Source organism: Geotrypetes seraphini, chromosome 7 (assembly GCF_902459505.1).
Source record: "Geotrypetes seraphini chromosome 7, aGeoSer1.1, whole genome shotgun sequence".
NCBI lineage: Eukaryota > Metazoa > Chordata > Amphibia > Gymnophiona > Dermophiidae > Geotrypetes > Geotrypetes seraphini.
The window spans coordinates 176,780,004-176,798,713 of NC_047090.1; the positions used below are offsets into that span (position 1 = coordinate 176,780,004).

General features: G+C 44.6%; 1 protein-coding gene across 2 annotated transcripts in view; it reads left to right on the forward strand.

The window, feature by feature from the left end:
• The window catches only part of TTC7B (tetratricopeptide repeat domain 7B), a 416,190-nt gene that overhangs the window by 33,759 nt on the left and 363,721 nt on the right, over positions 1–18,710 (forward strand). For both annotated transcript variants that reach the window (XM_033951913.1, XM_033951914.1), the window contains exon 4: positions 3,524–3,654. In XM_033951913.1, the coding sequence (XP_033807804.1) occupies positions 3,524–3,654 (131 nt within the window). The remainder of the gene's footprint in view (positions 1–3,523; positions 3,655–18,710) is intronic.

Here is an 18,710-nt window from a genome sequence, read left to right on the forward strand (position 1 = left end):
ATCTGGAAGGCCCTGATTTGCTCAAACTCCTCAGGCGCCTCAAGCCCTTCCCATGGGACGGGGCCTGAGCAGTCTGAGCAAATCGGGGCCTTCCAGATGTCCACTTAAGGCAGATTCCCGGGGCGCAATTGTCCTGCAAGCACTTGCCTGTGCGCAGAATTGTCGGAGCGCTATTGGTGTGCGCAGATTTGTCGGTGTGCCTGTTCAGTTAGCCCCCCTCCGCCCTGGTGGTATCCCTGACTGTTCTGAAGAGACGTCCTCTATGCCACATAACCTCTATCTACCCTTTCTGATTTTTCCTTGTGACGGATCAAGGGGAAAGGAGGAGACATGAACAGGCAAGCACAGAGATTTCATGGGTTCTGTGTTTCACTGCCACCAGCTCTCAGATCCTATCCTTCTTCCCCCTGTAGTGGCTTGGCTGGCTGAGAAGATTCTTACCAACCCACTGACTGGCTCTTCCTTTCTTTCTTTTTTTTTTTTTATTCTTTATTCATCAAGTGTACAAAATTCATATGAACAATATTTAATAGACCACTTGAACATCTTATCAGTATACTTTATAAACATACAAGCAACCCTCCCCCCACCCTCCCTCTAAGCCCATTATTAATTGTAAGATCATAAACCCTCCAATAGAAACCCTCCCCCTCCCAACACTAAGTGGTGTATAATTAATAGAAAAATGGCATTTAATCATGACAAAAAGATGTTAATGGCTCCCATATTTTTATAAAATTTTTATAATTTCCATTCTGTACCGCCAGTGATCTTTCCATTCTATATAGGTGACACAACGAATTCCACCAGAAATTAAAATTAAGTCTACTGTGGTCTTTCCAGTTATTAGTCATGATCAATTGTCTCTTTCTCTCTCCGAGAGATCCCATGTGCCTATCCCAGGCCCTTTTGAATTCAGACACAGTCTCTGTCTCCACCACCTCTTCTGGGAGACTGTTCCATGCATCTACCACCCTTTTTGTAAAAAAAAGTATTTCCTTAGATTACTCCAGAGCCCATCACCTCTTCACTTAATCCTATGCCCTCTCATTGCAGAGTTTCCTTTCAAATGAAAGAGACTCGACTCATGTGCATTTGCATTACATAGGTATTTAAACGTCTCTATCATATCTCCCCTCTCCTGCCTTTCCTCCATTGCCTGCAAAGTTCATTTTTTAAATTAGTTATAATTATGTTTTAAATAATTACATATCAAGCTTTATATAAGAACATAAGAATAGCCTTACTGAGTCAGACCAAAGATCCATCAAGCTCAGTAGCCCATTCACATGGTGGCCAATCCAGGTCACTAGTACCTGGCCAAAACCCAAAGAGTAGCAACATTCCATGTTACCGATCCAGGGCAAGCAGAGACTTCCTCCATGTCTTAATAACAGTCAATGGACTTTTCCTCCAGGAATTTGTCCAAACCTTTCTTAAAACCAGATACGCTATCCGCTTTTACTACAGTGACTTCATCTCTCAAACACCTCACATAGAAAGTGGTAATCCTAATCTACATTACGTTGGCTTGAAGAGTCAGTGAACTGCAAGCACTGGTGTCAGATTCACCTTGCACAACATGACAGAGTAGGTCTCTATATTCATCCGAAGTTCCTCCCAAAGGTGGTCTTGGAATTTCATCTCAATCAGTCTATTGTCCTCCCTGTCTTCTTTCCAAAGCCACATTCTCACCTTGGTGAAGCAGCACTCTACACATTAGACTGTAAACTTGCTCTTGCTTATTACCTTATATACTCAAATATAAGTTGAGACCCCCATTTCCCCCCCAAAAGGAGGAAAAATGGGTGACTCAAATATAAATCTGGTGTCTTAATATTCAAGTGCACTGCCCTGTCGGGCTCCCCTTCCCTCCCTCCCTCCCCTGTCGAGCTCCCCTTCCCTCCCTCCCCTGTCAGGCTCTGCACCCAGCCCCCTTCCCTCCCTCCCCTGTCAGGCTCTGCGCCCAGCCCCGTCCTACCTTCCTTCTCTTCCTCCCCTGTCAGACTCTGCGCCCAGCCCCCTTCCTTCCTTCCCTTGTCAGGCTCTGCACCCAGCCCCCTCCCTATCAGGCACTGCACCCACCCCCTTCCTTCCCTCCCCCCATCAGGCACTGCACCCATCCCCCTTCCCTCCCTCCCCTGTCAGGCTCAGCATCCAGCCCCCTTCCTTCCTTCCCTTCCTCCCTCCCATGTCAGACTCTGCACCCAGCCCCTCTCCCTCCCAGCCCCTCTCCCTCCTCCCTGTCCATTGTACCTCCTCTGCTGATCCCTGGTGGTCCATAGGTGCAGCGGGCAGGAGCGAGCTTTCCGCTGCTTACCCAGTCAGTCAGTGGCTGCCACGAGTTATGGTTTCTTCAGCTGCTGAGCGGCACCGAGCAGGAGCCCACTTTGGCACTGCTGCTTAGCATTAAGCGGCTTCCTGACTAGCTCCTGCAAAGTCTCGTGAGAAGAATCCAGTGGGACAGGAGAAAGCCAGGTTACTTATAATTTTAATGCACCCTAATGTATATTTTCTGTGAACCGCTTAGAACCTAACGGATTAGCGGTATATAAGAAATAAATTACATTACATTTAGGACCAAATAAGACATGAATATTGGGGGTGGGTAATATAGTTTGCAGTTACTGTGGCAAAACATAATTGGTAGGTGGTCAACACTGTGTGTATCTGATTGATGATTTTGCTTTTCTTATCATATAAAGCTCCTTTCTGAAGATAGTGATTGCTGTGAATATATTATTTTGATACCAACATTTTTATTTCAAGAGTTATGGAAGTTAAGAACATAAGCAATGCCTCTGCTGGGTCAGACCTGAGGTCCATCATGCCCAGCAGTCCTCTCACGCGGCGGCCCAACAGGTCCAGGACCTGTGCAGTAATCCTCTATCTATACCCCTCTATCCCCTTTTCCAGCAGGAAATTGTCCAATCCTTTTTTGAACCCCAGTACCGTACTCTGCCCTGTTACGCACTCTGGAAGCGCATTGGCTAAGGCTCTTAACATTTGCATCTCCTCTTCTTATAGGCTAAGGCTCTTTGCACCTGCATTGTGATGTCATAGAGCTTTATGGTTATAGAAACCTAGAAACATGATGGCAGATAAAGGCCAAATGGTCCATCCGCAGCATCCACTATCTCCTCCTCTCCTATAAGAACATAAGCAATGCCTCCGCTGGGTCAGACCCGAGGTCCATCGTGCCCAGCAGTCCGCTCACGCGGCGGCCCAACAGGTCCAGGACCTGTGCAGTAATCCTCTATCTATACCCCTCTATCCCCTTTTCCAGCAGGAAATTGTCCAATCCTTTCTTGAACCCCAGTACCGTACTCTGCCCTATTACGTCCTCTGGAAGCGCATTCCAGGTGTCCACCACACGTTGGGTAAAGAAGAACTTCCTAGCGTTCGTTTTGAATCTGTCCCCTTTCAACTTTTCCGAGTGCCCTCTTGTTCTTTTATTTTTTGAAAGTTTGAAGAATCTGGAAAAAAAAAAATTAATTGAGACCTTTTACTTATTTCTTTCCAGGCCTATGTATGGAAAAGCTGCCCTATTCTTCTTCTGTAAATAACCTGAATGTGGATCGTGAGCAGGAAATCATCACATGCTACGAGAAGGCTGGTGACATTGTGCTGCTGTACCTCCAGGAGATGGAACGGGTATTCGCTTTTTGCTTATCTCCTCTTCATGTGCTCATGTTTTCTTGTTGATGACTGGTAAAGTTGCATCCTAAAATTCTGGTCCACATATCTGAAAGCAGTCTCCTCTTAGTACTGTAATGCCTGCGGTTTGGTGGGGGTGTTTGACGCAGGAGTTTTCCTCCTACTTACATTCCATTAGTGATTTCTATTCCGCCATTACCTTGCGGTTCAAGGCGGATTACATAAGGATTGTCATGATATTAAGAAGTACATAAGGAATAGTTTGAACATTTTCTAATTTGCTAAGGAGTAGGTGGTATTGCAGGTGAAGCTTGGGACAGATCTGGTTGTGTTCTATTGGTTTTATGTATATTTTGAAGAGTAGGTTTTTTGTTTCTTTTTTGAACGATTTGTAGTCTGTGGTCGATGACAGCAGATTGGTGAGTTGTCTGTCCAGTTTCGCTGCTCTGGTGGCCAGTAGGCTGTCATACATTTTTCTTCGCTTGACGTTTTTGTTTGGCGGGTATGTGAATAGCGTGTGGGTTCTCCTATGTCTGGTTGAGGTGGATTGAATTAGTCGGTTGTTCCAGTAGGTTGTGCTGTCTCCGTTTATACCTTTAAATAGTAGGCAGTGGAATTTGAAGTGTACTCTGGCTTGTATTGGGAGCCAGTGTGAGTCGTGGTATGCCTCTGTGATGTGGTCGTGCAGCTTAATTGGAACCTGGATTGGGATGTGACGCCATCAGCCTTCTTTCAAAAATACCTGGAGAGGTGGGATTTTTTTCTCACATTATTTACCCTCCCTTGCTCCAATGGCACGCCAACAAATCTGCCCCAACCATTGCGCCCCATCCATTGTACCCTGTGAAATGCGCACAACAATCTGAATCTGCCATAAGTGGATATCTGGAAGGCCCTGATTTGCTCAGACTCCTCAGGCACCGTAACCCGTATGTAAAGGGTTCCCATAATCATAATCTAAACCTAACCCTCAAAAAGACAAAATGGTATCCGCTGTAGTTTGTGATCGGGGAGCGCAATTGTTGGGGTGCATTTGACGGGTCACCTCCCATTCAGTGCGCACATTTGACGGGTCACCGCTCCAAATATACCTATTCATGATAGAATTTGGCTGGGGGCCTGTAGTAGGGCTTTTTGCAGAATTGTATAATCAAGTATCCCAAATCCTTGACGATGACTGGGACTTCTCCTCCTCCACCCACTTTTCCAGAGGCTAGGAATGCTACCTCTGCAGCATCCTTAGCCAATCTAGGAAGAATTTGGCTGTGGCCATATAGTAGGATTTTTTTCAGAATTGGTTGGAGGCTTCATGAATCTGTTTGCTTTTGGGATAGTTTTGCCTTCCATTTGCACCTGGTTCCTGTTTATTCTGTTAACACTGTTGGGTTTTGACCACTCATACCTCTTGGTGTCTGCTGCATATTTGGCCAGCAGATATCACAACATGCAGTGACTATGAACCTCACCCCACAGAGCTGGAAGAAAACCTCTTCTTAGGTGGATTACCAGGAAAACGAGACCACCAAAGCTGCATCAAGAAATGTGGCCTTGTAGGGTTGGGAAACCCTTCCATGCGGAACTGCTGCTGAAGTAATTCAGAGTATGCACGGTTATTCTGCTTGACCTTTTTCCTAAGTTAAGCCCCACCCTTGTGATATCACTTCTGGGTTCAACTGGGCTTAAAATGTTAACCCTTTATTGATGTGAAGAAATGCTGGAAACCCCTTCTGTGCTGAATTACTGATGAGGTAACATTTCGCTTTTGCCTGGTTGTTCTACTGGACTCTTCCCTGGATTAAGCCTTGTCCACCCAATATCATTACTTTTTGGGTTTTTGCTGACCTTGTTGTGGAAGGGGTGGTATCTTTCACCAGATGGCTCGTCTCCAAAGGGGTAGAGCCTTAATGACATGCTCCTTATTTTACCCCTTTGCGAGCCACTGTTGGAAATTCTTACTGAGAATTTAAGATCCACTTTAATGAGTTTAGGGAGAAAAATTATATTGGTATATATTTTGCTTGTATGGGAAACAGAGAAAATGATAGCATCTACCACCCTTTCCGTAAAGAAGTATTTCCTTAGATTTCTTCTCACCTTAGTCCTATGCCTCCTCATTTCAGAACTTCCTATCAGTTGAAAAAGATTTGCCCCCTGTGCATTTATGCCATGGAGGTATTTAAATGTCTCTATCATATCTCCCCTTTCCTGTCTTTGTTCCAAAGTACCTTATTTTCACGCAGATAACGCGCACCTGTGTAAAACGCGCACACGGGTATAGCGCGCAGAAACCACGATTTTATGTACAAAAACTTTTGTATACCGCGCTCACGGGTATACCGCGCATGCAGCCCGACTGTCCTTTCGCCCGCCCCGACTCTCCTCTGGCCACCCCGACTCTCCTTTCGCCCTCCCCGACTCTCCGTGCGCTGTCCCGACTATCCGTTCACCCTCCCTGACTTTCCGTGCACTGCCCCGACTCTCCGTTCACCCGCCCTGACTTTCCGTGCACTGCCCCGACTCTCCGGTCGGGTTGGGCCCATGTGCCTCAGGCCGCGCCCCCAGGTGGGACCTAAGGCTCCAGGGCCTATTCTGATTGGCCCACGCACCTTAGGCCCCACCAGTAGGCGGAGCTTTGGGACGGATGGGCCAATCCGGCCTCATTCCGTCGTTGGCTGCCTGCCGGACAGGCGGGTTTGGCTCCCGTCTGTCCGGCCAACTACCAAAGGTACGGGGAAGGGGGGTGGGGGTGTCGTGGGGGTCGGCCAGGGGGGTCGTGGGTCGGCTGGGGGGGCGGGCGGAGGTTCTTGGGGGGGGGCGGTCGTTGGAGGGAGGGGGGTTTGCGTCGAGGGCAGGAGGGCCTGGGATCCCTCCTGCCCGTAATGTAGTGCGGGGTGGGGGTAGGGGGTCGCCGTGGCCAGGAGGGTTTGGGCTCCCTCCTGGCCCGATATTGTCGGGGAGTTGGGGAGTCGGCCGGGCAAGAGGGCTTGGGCTCCCTCTTGCTCCGATCGTGGATGCGGGTGGGAGCGCGTGCGAGCGGTCGTTCGGGGTGGGGGTGCGAGCGGTCCTGCTGGGGGGGGGTGAATCGGGCGTCGGGCGGGGTGGGAACTATGTAAAAAAATTTTTGTATACCGCGCTCACGCGTATAACGCACGAGGGGTATGCGCGGTAGGTAAAAACGCGTATAACGCGCGCGTTATATGCGTGAAAATACGGTATATATATTGAGAACTTTATGCTTTATAATGAAGACCACAGAACATTTTAGTAGCTGTCCTCTGGACCAACTCCATCCTGTTTATATCTTTTTAAAGAGGTGATCTGCAGAACTATGCACAGTAATCTTAATGGGGGTCTATTAACACTTCCTTTTTCCTGCTGGCCATTCCTCTCTCTCTGCATCCAAGCATCCTTCTGGCTTTCCCCATTAACCTGTTTGGTCACCTTAAGATCATCAGATATGATTACCCCAAAGTCCCCTTCTTTTCTCATGTCAAAAAGTGCTTCACCCCTATACTGTATCACTCCCCTGGGTTTTTGCAGTCCAAGTAATGTAATGTAATTTATTTCTTATATACCGCTAATTCCGTTAGGTTCTAAGCGGTTTACAGAAAATATACATTAGGGTGCATTAAAGTTATAAGTAAGATAGGTACTTAGAAATTCCCTTACTGTCCCGAAGGCTCACAATCTAACTAAAGTACCTGGAAAAATGACAATTAGTAGAGTAATAAAGAAATAAAAATAGAGATAGAGGAGAAAAATAAGAAGATAAACATACTAATAAGACTACAATGATCTAAAGGACTTTGAAAGGTTGAAAAGAGGGGTGATAGGAATAGATGCAGAAGGGAGAACCGTTGAAACAATAGAATTCTGGGGAAATTTAAGTGAAATTTAAATGATAAAATAAAACCAAAACAAGTGGCAAAACAATGAATGAGATTAAAAAATATATCATAAACTAAAAAGAAAGTGAAAATAAAATCAAAACAGTCAAGACCGAAGTCCAGCTTGAAATGACTTCACTGCTTTGGCTGCCAAACTTCTTCAGGTGTCATCCGATCCTAGTCAGCATACCGGAAGCCCTAGATCCAGTGTCTCCGGTCCTCAAATCGTCTGAGACATTCACACCCTCCTCCTGCATGCCAAATTCGATGAATCTGTCTCCTTTCTGGACAAGCACCGCGCCTCTGTGACCGTGCGCGGCGCCTCGACGACCATGCCGTCCGGGCCAACCATGGCCTCCCCCTTGCGGTCCAAGTGCATGCGTACATGTTTTAGCACTGGTCTAGAATTTGGCAGCTAAGATTTATTCTTCAATATTTGCCAGATTCCTTCTCATATTAGCCACACCATCAGGGGTATCTACCCCATTATAGATTTTAGTATCATCTGCAAAAAGGTAAATCTTGCCAGAAATCCCTACTGAAATATCACTGAGTCTGTCATAGGGAAAAACACCCTCCAGGGATTCAAGACAAAGTTAGACAAGTTCCTGTTGAACTGGAACATACACAGATAGGGCTAGTCTCAGTTAGGGCACTGGTCTTTGACCTAAGGGCCGCCGCGTGAGTGGACTGCTGGGTATGATGGACCCAGCAGCGGCAGTTCTTATGTTCTTAAAAGGACTGATCTCTATGGCACAACTCTATGGATCAAATTCCTGTTTGCAAATGTAACATAGCAAAGGATAGCAGATGGTCCACTCTGAATGATCCATTCAGTCTGTCCAGCAAAGGGCAGATATGCGCATACTATGGGTGGAAAATTTCATGGCGACACCAAAAAATATTTCTTCACTGAAAGGGTGGTTGACCGCTGAAATAATTTCTACAACAGGTAATTGAGGCCAGCAGCGTGCCAGATTTTAAGAAAAGATGGGATTGGCATGTGGGATCTCTTCATGGAGGTAGTTAGGGGGTGGGCCATTAGGGTGGGCAGACTGGATGGGCCGTGGCCCTATTCTGCCGTCATGTTCTATGTTTCTATTTGGCATGTGGGATCTCTTCATGGAGGTAGTTAGGGGGTGGGCCATTAGGGTGGGCAGACTGGATGGGCCGTGGCCCTATTCTGCCGTCATGTTCTATGTTTCTATTTGGCATGTGGGATCTCTTCATGGAGGTAGTTAGGGGGTGGGCCATTAGGGTGGGCAGACTGGATGGGCCGTGGCCCTATTCTGCCGTCATGTTCTATGTTTCTATTTGGCATGTGGGATCTCTTCATGGAGGTAGTTAGGGGGTGGGCCATTAGGGTGGGCAGACTGGATGGGCCGTGGCCCTATTCTGCCGTCATGTTCTTTGTTTCTATTTGGCATGTGGGATCTCTTCATGGAGGTAGTTAGGGGGTGGGCCATTAGGGTGGGCAGACCAGATGGGCCGTGGCCATTTTCTGTCGTCATTTTCTATGTTTCTATGTTGTAGGGGGTTTGAGAGCCCTCGATTAGAGACTTGTCCTTACTGCGTGATTCAAGTTTATTCTTATTTGATATACCTCATGGGGCTTTGCCATCAGGGTGATTTATATTAATAATTCTAATAAAATAAAAATCAGAAATTACACAGCCAAAAGAAAGAAGAAGCACTACGGTATATCCACTCAGTACAACCCCCCCCCCACCAGGGCTATGCACACCTAAGTCCTCAACACATCTCTGAGCAAAAATGTCTTGAGTCCATTCGTAAATATTTGAAGGAGGCCCCTAGTTGCAAATGAAGTGGTAATGAATTCCAAAGTGTGGATCAGACAACACAAGAAATTGAATCATGAATAGTAGTAAGACAGATGTGATGAATGTGTACAGTTAACCATCACCAAAAAGAACAAATTGGGAATGTACCAGATGTAAAGCTTTTTTTTTTAAATTTGGTGCCGAGTTCTTGGAACCAACTTCCTGATAATATTCATCTTGAACTGAATTTCAAAGCTTTCGAGACACTATTAAAGACTTACTTTTTCCAATCTGCTTTTGGGGTCTGATATTCCTCAAAATGAGCATATTTATGAAGAAGATATTGATGTATTTTTATGGAGTGTGGTTTTTGGGGTTTTTTCCCTCTTTTTCTTGTATGATTGCATAGGTCTTTCCTATATGTCATGGAGTTCCTTTCTTACCTCTGTTGAATATATGTTTTAATTGCTAGCCGCAGAGAACTGTTGTAAGCTTCTGTGGGATATCAAATTTGAATAAACATGTGGTTTATGAAACGGAAGAGATAAGTGGACAGACATAAGAACATAAGCAGTGCCTCTGCTGGGTCAGACCATAGGTCCATCCTGCCCAGCAGTCCGCTCCTGCGGCGGCCCAAACAGGTCACGACCTGTCTAAATCACCAGAAGGTGCCCCCATGCCTCCTTGGTTTCCTAATTGAGTCCTATCTTCCTATCAAAGTCCTAGCCCTCCGGTCTTGCACCTGCACGACCTGGTTGGGTTTCTACATTTATTTTCTGGTTAGCTTTCTCAGTATCCCACGATCCCTTTATCCCTCAGGAATCCATCCAGTCTCTGTTTGAATCCCTGTACCGTACTCTGCCTGATCACTTCCTCCGGTAGCGCATTCCAAGTGTCCACGACCCTCTGGGTGAAAAAAAACTTCCTTGCATTCGTTTTGAACCTATCTCCCTTCAGTTTCTCCGAATGCCCCCTCGTGCATGTTGTCCCCTTCAGCCTGAAGAATCTGTCCCTATCCACCCTCTCTATGCCCCTCATGATCTTGAAGGTCTCTATCATATCACCCCTGAGCCTCCTTTTTTCCAGAGAGAAGAGCCCCAGCCTATCCAACCTCTCAGCATATGGGTAGTGTTCCAGCCCTCTTACCAGTTTCGTTGCTCTCCTTTGGACTCTCTCAAGTACCTCCATGTCCTTCTTGAGGTACGGCGACCAATATTGAACGCAGTATTCCAGATGCGGACGCACCATCGCTCGGTACAGTGGCATGATGACTTCCCGCGTCCTGGTTGTTATGCCCCTCTTTATGATGCCCAGCATTCTGTTGGCTTTTTTTGAGGCCGCCGCGCACTGTGCAGATGGCTTCAGTGATGCATCCACCAGCACACCCAAGTCTCTCTCAAGATTGCTTTCTCCCAACAATGCCCCCCCCAATTTGTAGCTGAACAACGGGTTCTTTTTCCCTATATGCATAACCTTGCATTTTTCCACATTAAAGCGCATTTGCCATTTGTTTGCCCAGTCTTCCAGCTTGTCTAGATCCCTTTGCAGGTCCTCACACTCCTCCCTGGACTGTTGTAATAAATTGTATGTACTAATGATAAACTTTTGAATGTAGCTCTGTGAGTGAAAGGAAGCAAGTGTTTCTGTTTCAAAAGCAGTGTTACTTGATCCCATCTTCTGGCGCCATGAATAAGCTCAACAGCGGTGTTCCGAATAAGCTGTAAACACCAGATATCTGAAACCCGAATAACTTTAAGAAGTGAATTACAAGAATTCAAGGGTGTCAGAATCAAGCGGGCCCTGGAATTCCTAGAGCTTTTTGAGATAGTCTCTTTCTGAACATGGATCTCTTCGGACCCCTGAGGAAGATGTTCTAGTCGAAACGTGGACCGTATTGGGTCCCTATTTTTATGAGTACATGTGGATTTGTGTCATTGCATGCAATCGTACGTCATTTTATTGACTGAATAAACATCTGCATCATGTAGATCTTTAACACAACAAAGAAAAATGGGGAGACCCAATGATCCACCGATGAAAACAAAAACTGTGGATACAGATGTTCTGTAGATAATTTATTATATACTGACATATAAAAACATGAAAATTAAATTTAAAAAGTACAATGCTAAAAAAAAAAAAACCAGTGGTAAAAATCCAACCGGACCCTACACAGTCTGTGTTTCGGCGAACACGCCTTCCTCAGGGGTCCAATGGCTTGCAAACTCACACATAAAGAATTGGACTGAAAACAGTCTATTGTCTTTAAACCTGTGAGCAAAGAACACTGCAGACAAGCTGAAGTAGCAAAAAAAATGCCCATCTGCAGTAACCATTATCTCTCTCCTTATTGGCTAAGGCTCTTAACATTTGCATCTCCTCTTCCTATAGGCTAAGGCTCTTTACACCTGCATTGTGAGGTCATAGAGCTTTATGGTTATAGAAACATTGTAACATGATGGCAGATAAAGGCCAAATGGCCCATCCACAGCATCCACTATCTCCTCCTCTCCCTATTGGCTACGTCTCTTAACATTTGCATCTCCTCTTCCTATAGGCTAAGGCTCTTTACACCTGCATTGTGAGGTCATAGGGCTTTATGGTTATAGAAACATTGTACTATCATTGATCACCTAAAAATATTTTATAAGTCTCAAAATATGTTCAATTCATGAATATGACTTATACAAAGTGAACATTCAGACCCACAACTTTATCCCAGTGAACAAAAATCATGGAGTAGCTGTGCAGAGAGACCATCATAATGTTCACAGTCTCACCCACCAAAACCAGTACAGAGCATACAATAAACCAAATCTGTGTAGAAAAAAAACTGTAATGACTTATCTTGGTTTATGGTGGGAAACAATCAACAGCTGCTCCGGGCACCTCCTTAAAGTTACAACAACATGCAAACAGATTCACCGACCCCCCCAACCCGGGTTTCACCGGTTGGCTTCTTCAGGAGGGGTACTAAAAACAAAACAAACCAAACCAAACATCCTATCAGACACATGTTCACCACCCCACTAAAATTGCTTCTAAACACTTTACCACAGCACAAAAGGACATAATAATCTCTGCTTTCAGCTTACCGGGAAGGGAACTCCATCTTGCAAACAGAAAACACTACTGGTGTCAGGTCACATGCAGGCAGGCCACGCTCCTAAAATACTCCCACACATCCAACCTCATGCACACAGGGAAACCAAAACTCACAGCTTAAACCAATCAATTTCGTTGTTAAGACCATCAGGGGTCAAAGAGTGCCACTGAAATATGAATTTATGTTCATAATAAAACAGAAATTGCGATACATCTCCTGTATCTTTGTATGCATGCATTAAAACTGTGTATTTCAATTGTTCTGCTGTGTGTCTCTTCTCAAGCCAATGACTAACAAGGGGGGCTGACTCCGTTTACACCGAATGTTGCTCAAGTGTTCAGTAATACGGATCTTCACCACACGCCGTGTATGACCAATATAATATAGGCCACAAGGGCATATAATACAATATATAACGGCGTGAGATTGACAGTTCGTCTTCTCTTTACACCTGCATTGTGAGGTCATAGGGCTTTATGGTTATAGAAACATTGTAACATGATGGCAGATAAAGGCCAAATGGCTCATCTAGTCTGCCCAACAAAGAAAAATGAGGAGACCCGATGATCCACAGTGAAAACAATCCACCAATGAAAACAAAAAACTGTGGATACAGATATTCTGGAGATAATTTATTAAACACTGGCATATAAAAACATAAAAATTCAATGAAAAAAGTACAATGATAAATACAGTGGTAAAAATCCAACCGGACACTACATGGTCAGTGTTTCGGCGAACACGCCTTCCTCAGGGGTCCAATGGTTTGCAAACTCACATATAAAGAATTGGACTGAAAACAGTCTATTGTCTTTAAACTTGTGAGCAAAGAAGACCACAGACAAGCTGAAGTATCAAAAAACAAAAAAACAAAAACGGTGTTCTTTCTTCACAATCCATACCATTTTGTCTTTTTGAGGGTTAGGTTTAGATTATGATTATGGGAACCCTTTACATACGGGTTACGGTGCCTGAGGAGTCTGAGCAAATCAGGGCCTTCCAGATATCCAGATTGGTGTTCGCATTTCACAGGGCACAATGGATGGGGCGCAATTGTTAGGGGCTTATGTTCTTATGTTATCTCCTCTACATGTCCAGCATAACTTCAGTACATCTATTCTGGAAAGCTTCACAGGAAAAAAAAAAAGATTGCATAATACTTGCCGAGTGAAGAGAGGTCGTAATTGAAATAAATCAGAGTTTCTTGTTGTCCCGGGGGAGCTGAAAGGTAGAGACAGTTGCGTCATTGGCAAAACAAGGAGGAAGAGGTAGAGGCAGTGCATTGGTGGTGGTAGAGGCAGTGTATTTTGGGAAAGAGTAGCAGTTGTACAGAGCGCAAAGCCCTTCAGGCCAAATGATGACGGAATTGCAAGTGTGGGCTAGCAGCAGTAGATGAAAAGTGGGAGAAATGGCCACTCTTGAGAACAGTCAAAAGACTAAGGGTTCCTTTTACTAAGCCGCGTTAGGGCATTAACGCACGGAATAGCTAAATTGCCACAGGCGCTAGACGCTAACGCCAGCATTGAGCTGGCGTTTGTTCTAGCCGGGTAGCGCGGGCTTAGCTAAAATGTATGCGCTAAAAACGCTAACGCAGCTTAGCAAAATGAGACGAGGGAGTAGATGGGAATACAGAGATTCAAATAATCTTACCTGCATTCTTATAGTTTTGAATTCCTAAAGAAAAAGTCAACCTTAACCAATACAATCTTCATTGTAAACCATTCTGAGCTCCCCTGGGAGAACGGTATAGAAAACGGAATGAATCAATACATAACCGCCTCATCCACAACAAAGCAACCAGACATAGGAAAACTCACACCCCATTCTCACACCCCCCAATTAAGGAGGTCAAACGGAAAAAACTATATGATGGCCTCCTGGCCACTCAAGCAGCCAAACTAGACAACCAAATCGCCAATCTACTGACGGCATCCCTCGACTACAAGACTTTTAGAAAAGAAATAAAGACCAACCTCTTCAAGAAAACTCTGAAAAAAGAAATAATACCGCAAGTCTCAAACTCTACCTCTCACTAAAGCCAACTACCCCAAACAAATAACCTTACCCATTTCTCACTCTTTTTGAAAATGACCAATTTTTTTTTTGTAAGTTCTTGTTGTAATACATCTTGGATAATTCTTTTGTAATCCGCCTTGAACTGCAAGGTAATGGCGGAATAGAAATCCCTAATGTAATGTAAATAAAACTCATTGGCCTAAGCTTTATGTGCTCTCTCCTCACCGGTTCGATCAAAATGATCTCATTGTAGACGTCACAGAATTTTACAAAGCGTAACCAGCACTTAGCTTGTGGTCTTGGAAGTCGGAGAGAGAGCCAACAAGTTTCGCTTCCCACTTTTTCAAGCTAACCCCCTTTAACTCGCCGACATCCATCCCAAAGTATTTTGCTTCCTGCTCTTTCAAGGCTAATATTCAATGAGATTTTGATGACACGTGATTTCTGGCACTTTGATTTACCACAAAACTCTTAAAAGATGCTCTTTCCTATTGAAGGCGCATTTTCCTGCTCTCTCTCCACAGACCATGGGAGGGAAAAGAGGAACTCGTTTAAAAAATGGAAACGGGAAAAAACAACAGAGGCTTGGAACTGTCACAAAATCGATCAGAAAAAGTGTCATAAAGCGGTAAGAGACGCCAAAAAAGTCTATGAGGAAAAGATAGCGCAAGAAGCCAAAAACTTCAAGCCCTTTTTTAGATATATAAAAAGAAAGAAACCAGCAAGAGAGGCAGTGGGCCCTCTTGACGACCAAGGAAGAAAAGGGTGCATTAAAGAAGACAAACAGATTGCTGATAGGTTAAATTCATTCTTTGCCTCTGTCTTCACAAATGAGGACACTACAACAATGCCAGAAACAGGGAGGATATTCAATGGAGGCATAGAAGAAAGCCTCGCAACAGTAAATGTGGAGTTGGACATGATATACTTTCAGATTGACAAACTAAAAAGTGACAAATCCCCTGGACCGGATGGAATTCACCCAAGAGTATTAAAGGAGCTTAAGGTAGAAATTGGGGAACTATTACAAACCTTAGCTAACATGTCAATTAGAACCGGGCAAATACCAGATGACTGGAAGATAGCAAATGTCATCCCAATTTTCAAAAAAGGATCAAGAGGAGAACCAGGTAACTACAGACCTGTGAGTCTCACATCGGTTCCTGGGAAGATGGTTGAAGCACTAATTAAAGATATCATTGTGCAACACCTGGAAAATCACAACCTAATAAGAGCTAGTCAACATGGCTTCAGGAAGGGGAAGTCATGTTTGACAAATTTACTTCAATTCTTTGAGAAGGTGAATAAACAAATTGATAGTGGAGATCCAGTGGACATAATTTACTTGGACTTCCAGAAAGCGTTTGACAAGGTCCCGCATGCAAGGCTTATGAGGAAACTACTAAGTCATGGAATAAAAGGAGATGTACACAGATGGATCGGCAAATGGCTAGAGAACAGAATGCAGAGGGTAAGCATAAATGGGAAATTCTCGGACTGGGAGAAGGTGACTAGCGGCGTGCCCCAGGGCTCGGTTCTTGGGCCCATCTTGTTCAATATTTTTATAAATGACCTGGAAGAGGAAACAACAAGCAATATAATCATGTTTGCAGATGACACAAAACTATGTCGGGCGGTTGGCTCTCAAAAGGACTGCGAGGATCTTCAGAAGGATCTGAACCAGCTGGAGAAGTGGGCGAAAAAGTGGCAGATGAATTTTAACATAGACAAATGCAAGGTAATGCATCTGGGTAAGAAAAACAAGGAACATGAATATGGGATATTGGGTGTGACATTAGGCAAATGCGAACAAGAAAGGGACTTGGGAGTACTAATAGACAGGACCCTAAAGCCATCGGCTCAATGTGCGGCGGCGGCAAAGAAAGCAAACAGGATGTTGGGCATGATTAAGAAGGGGATCACGAGTAGATTGGAAGACGTCATAATGCCACTTTACAGAGCAATGGTCAGACCATACTTGGAATACTGTGTCCAACACTGGTCTCCATACCTTAAGAAAGATATAATTCTGCTGGAGAGGGTGCAGAGGCGAGCCACGAAACTAGTCAAAGGTATGGAGAATTTGAGCTACAAAGAACGCCTCGGAAAACTGGGACTGTTCACCCTCGAAAAGAGAAGACTGCGAGGGGATATGATAAGAGACTTTTAAAATATTAAAAGGATTTGACAAAATAGACCAGGAAGCAGCATTACTGACTTTTTCAGATGTGACATGGACAAGTGGCACCAGGTTCAGGACAAATGTCAGGAAGTTCTGTTTCGCACAGAGAGTGGTGGGCGCTTGGAATGCTCTCCCGGAGGAGGTTGTGACGGAGACTACTGTTCTGGGTTTCAAGCGCAAGTTGGATGCACACCTTCTTGCAAATCATATCGGGGGATACGGGAAACCCTGGTCTCCATAGGGGAGCACCTAACTGGGCTTCTGCGTGTGCGGGTCGCCGGACTAGATGGACCTAGGTCTGATCCGGTGAAGGCTTTTCTTATGTTCTTATGTTCATTTTCTTCCTTTCTGTAACTTCCCTACCAAAGATATGTTTGAGCTTCTCTTCCTCCCTTGTGTCTGTTGCTGAGCTCCAATGGTGCAGTCCACCTTCTCCCAGGGCCTCCTCACCTCTTTCCCCATTTGTTCTCCCTTCTTTCTTTTTGTTCTTGGATTTCTTGTCTCTCTTTGCTCATTTCCCTTTCCCCCTTTCAGTCTCTCCTCAGACCTATTGGTAATAATAGTATTGAACAGGCGAGAGCTCCAGTTCTAATGGGAAGCTCTTCCTTTAGGCTTTCACTACAGCACTATCGTTGGACTGGCAGGTCACTAACCAGTGTCATTTGTTGACTGAAAAGCACCAAAGGCCACCCAGTGTAGGGACGATCAAAACAGCTTTACATTACATTAGTGATTTCTATTCTGCCATTACCTTGCGGTTCAAGGCGGATTACATAAGGAGTTAACTAGACATTTAGGAATACATAAGGAGTTATCTGAACATTTTTGGTATGAATACAGAATAGAGGGTTGCAATTGGGATTGAGATAGAGGGATTGAGATGATTCTTGCTGTGTTAGTTTGTCTTTAAGGATTTCTTGAATAGCAGGGGTTTTATTTCTTTTCTGAAGGTTTTGTAGTCTGGGGTCGTGATCAGTAAATTGGAGAGTTGGTAGTCTAGTTTTGCTGCTTGAGTGGCCAGGAGGCCATCGTACATTTTTTTTCGTTTGACGTTTCTGACTGGAGGGTGCGTGAATGGTATGTTGGGTTCTCCTATGTCTGGTTGTGGTTGTTTGGATTAGTCGGTTGTTCAAGTAGGCTGGGCTGTCTCCGTTTATGGTTTTAAATAGCAGACAGTAAAATTTGAACCGTATTCTTGCTTGTATTGGGAGCCAGTGCGAATCAAGGTATGCCGTTGTGATGTGGTCGTGTTTCCTCAGCGAGTAGACAAGTCTCAGAGCTGTGCTTTGTACTGTTTGTAGTAGCTTTATCGTGGTTGCGGGGCAGCTTTATCGTTGAACCTGACGGGATCTATGTTTCTGCGAGTCAATGCCTGTCTTAAACACGCAAAACAAACGAGGTCGTTAGCGTTTCCGCTGCAAAATGGCCCCAATGGCCTCATTCGTTTTGTGTGTTTAATCTTGGGGCTATCAGGTAATCGAGTCGATTTCTATCATTTCTCTCGACCCCTGAGACAGGTGTTGATTTACCAAAACACGGGACCGTGTCTGGTCAAAACAATAAAGCTGTCCTACACTGGGTGGCCCTTGGTACTTTTCAGCTGCATTTATCTCATGATGTACCCTCTCCTTTATGTCGTTTGTTGACTGAAAACGTGCCATATAGGTATAGATAAATGTTCAGGGCCTCAGACTGTTGGATTACGGAAGATGCATTACTTAATCCCTGCAGTCCCACTTCCCAGGCGTGCAATTAACTTGCACAAGCCAAGCAAGTACATGGTTTCTAAGTGACATCACTGCTGCAATTAAAACTATTTTATCTTTTTAAGGATAATTAACATTGCTTAGATGGTAACAGAGACAAAATGCAAGCAAGACAAAGCACACAGGCACAGTGCTTCGAAAAGATTTCTTGAGAGTTTGCCCTGGATTTGTTAATTCATGGTTCCAGGAACTGCCGCTTCCAAATTTGCACTCAAAACGTGGTGTAATATTATAAATAAAATACAATGTTATTAATTAAACACATACAAAATAAATCAGTAATCTCTACATTTTCCATCAACAATCAGGATATAA